The 1,497-nt window shown below is 53.2% G+C and overlaps 1 protein-coding gene across 1 annotated transcript; it reads right to left on the bottom strand.

Annotated features, from left to right (window-relative positions):
• Nucleotides 1-410: 410 nt before the first annotated feature.
• LOC130583412 (cytochrome b-c1 complex subunit 8) lies at nt 411-1,365 on the bottom strand. The gene is made up of 2 exons (XM_057382737.1): nt 1,147-1,365; nt 411-639 (listed from the first exon to the last, which is right to left on the bottom strand). The coding sequence occupies exons 1-2, from the start codon at nt 1,298-1,300 to the stop codon at nt 545-547; spliced, it is 249 nt and encodes an 82-aa protein (XP_057238720.1). The 5' UTR covers nt 1,301-1,365; the 3' UTR covers nt 411-544.
• Between the last annotated feature and the right edge of the window lie 132 nt (nt 1,366-1,497).

The following is a 1,497-nucleotide window of genomic DNA, read 5'->3' as shown; positions in this document are numbered from 1 at the left end:
GCAGCCTGTACCTGTTYCCCCTCATCTTCTGCCCACGGCTCCTGTGAAGAGCGAGCCTCTGGCCAGAGGTCAGGGTCCATCCCAAATCCCAAGCCACCAGCCAGTCCATCCAGCTTTAATCAATACCAAACCASGGAGTGTTTATTTTTCACAGATCTCAAGGCTGGAGGAAAAGCAGCAGCCAGTGATGGGAAAAGGGGACAAGGAACAATTTCAAATCAGCCCTTGCTGCACTTAATATTGAGGAATATTTCAAAGAAACAGGAATGACGAAGGCTGGAAGTGCTCTAAGATAAAAACATCCGAGCACATGGAACTTCAGCCTGATTATCTGCCTGTACAGAGAGAACCAGACAAGGGATTTGATGCTCTTCACCTCAAACAGCTCAAGACACGCATTTCACACAGAGTCATGGGGCAAAGTTACAGTTTATTAGCCAAGAATTATCTCCCTGTAAATCCCCTCCGGCCATGGGAACAAGCACAGCAGGTCCTCAGGGAGCTCCGGAGCCATGTGGTCACTGCTTCTGGTCACTGCTTCTGGTCACTGCTCGTGCTCGTAGTCAGCCGGGTTCTTCCTCTTGAGCCGCTCGAACTCCTGATCGCCCCAGGAATAAATGAGGTAACCGATGGCCAGGGCTGCAGGGACAGAGGACAGGCACGGTCAGGGGACACCGCAGTGAGGGGACACTGCTAAAAAGGGACACTCTCCATAAAGGGACAGTGSAATCAGGGGAAGGGGATTATGCAATGATCTCAGAGTAACAGGACTTTCACAGTGAGGGGGCACTGCAGTAAGGGGACATCCACAATAACGGAGCATTCCATGCAATGAGAGAACACTTCTAGAAAGGGACACTGCAATAAGGGGATTTTACAATATAGGAACACTGCGAGAAGGAGATATTCACAATAGGGGAGCTCTGGAATAAGAGAATATTCACAATAGGGGAGCTCTGGAATAAGAGAATATTCACAACATGGGGACACCGCAGTGAGGGAACAGTGCACCGCACACAGCACCCATCTCCTCCGACAAAACAACGTCCCACAACCCCCTCCGAGCCCCGGCAGCCCCACACTCCCCCTCCCCAAGTCCACACTACGAAGGGGGCACAAAAAGGAGGAAATCCCCCCTGTACTCACGGGGCACCACCTTCAACACCTGCGAGGCGAAGCGGCGGCCTACATTGGGGACGCCGTGGGACAGGACATTGGGGAGGGCGCGCTGCTCGAAGGGCGACAGGCTGTAGGAGATGACATGGCGCACCCGCGCCAGATTGCCGAAATGCTTCCCCATGGCCGCGGTGTCCCCTCGGTCACCGCGCAATGGCCGCCGCCCGCCCCGGAACCGCCTCAGCGACGCCTTCCGGGGCAACGGAGCACCGCGAGCGGCGCTGTTTATAATCAATGAAATATGTGTGCGATAAATCACAGCGATACTAAAGTGTGTTTTTAACAAGCGATAAATATTTTGTGATAAATGATGTGCGCCAT

This window comes from Malurus melanocephalus, unplaced genomic scaffold (assembly GCF_030028575.1).
Source record: "Malurus melanocephalus ecotype Western Australia unplaced genomic scaffold, MMel_1.1 scaffold_583, whole genome shotgun sequence".
Lineage (NCBI taxonomy): Eukaryota > Metazoa > Chordata > Aves > Passeriformes > Maluridae > Malurus > Malurus melanocephalus.
Note: the sequence above shows the minus strand (reverse complement) of the source record. Positions and strands in the feature narration are given on the sequence as shown.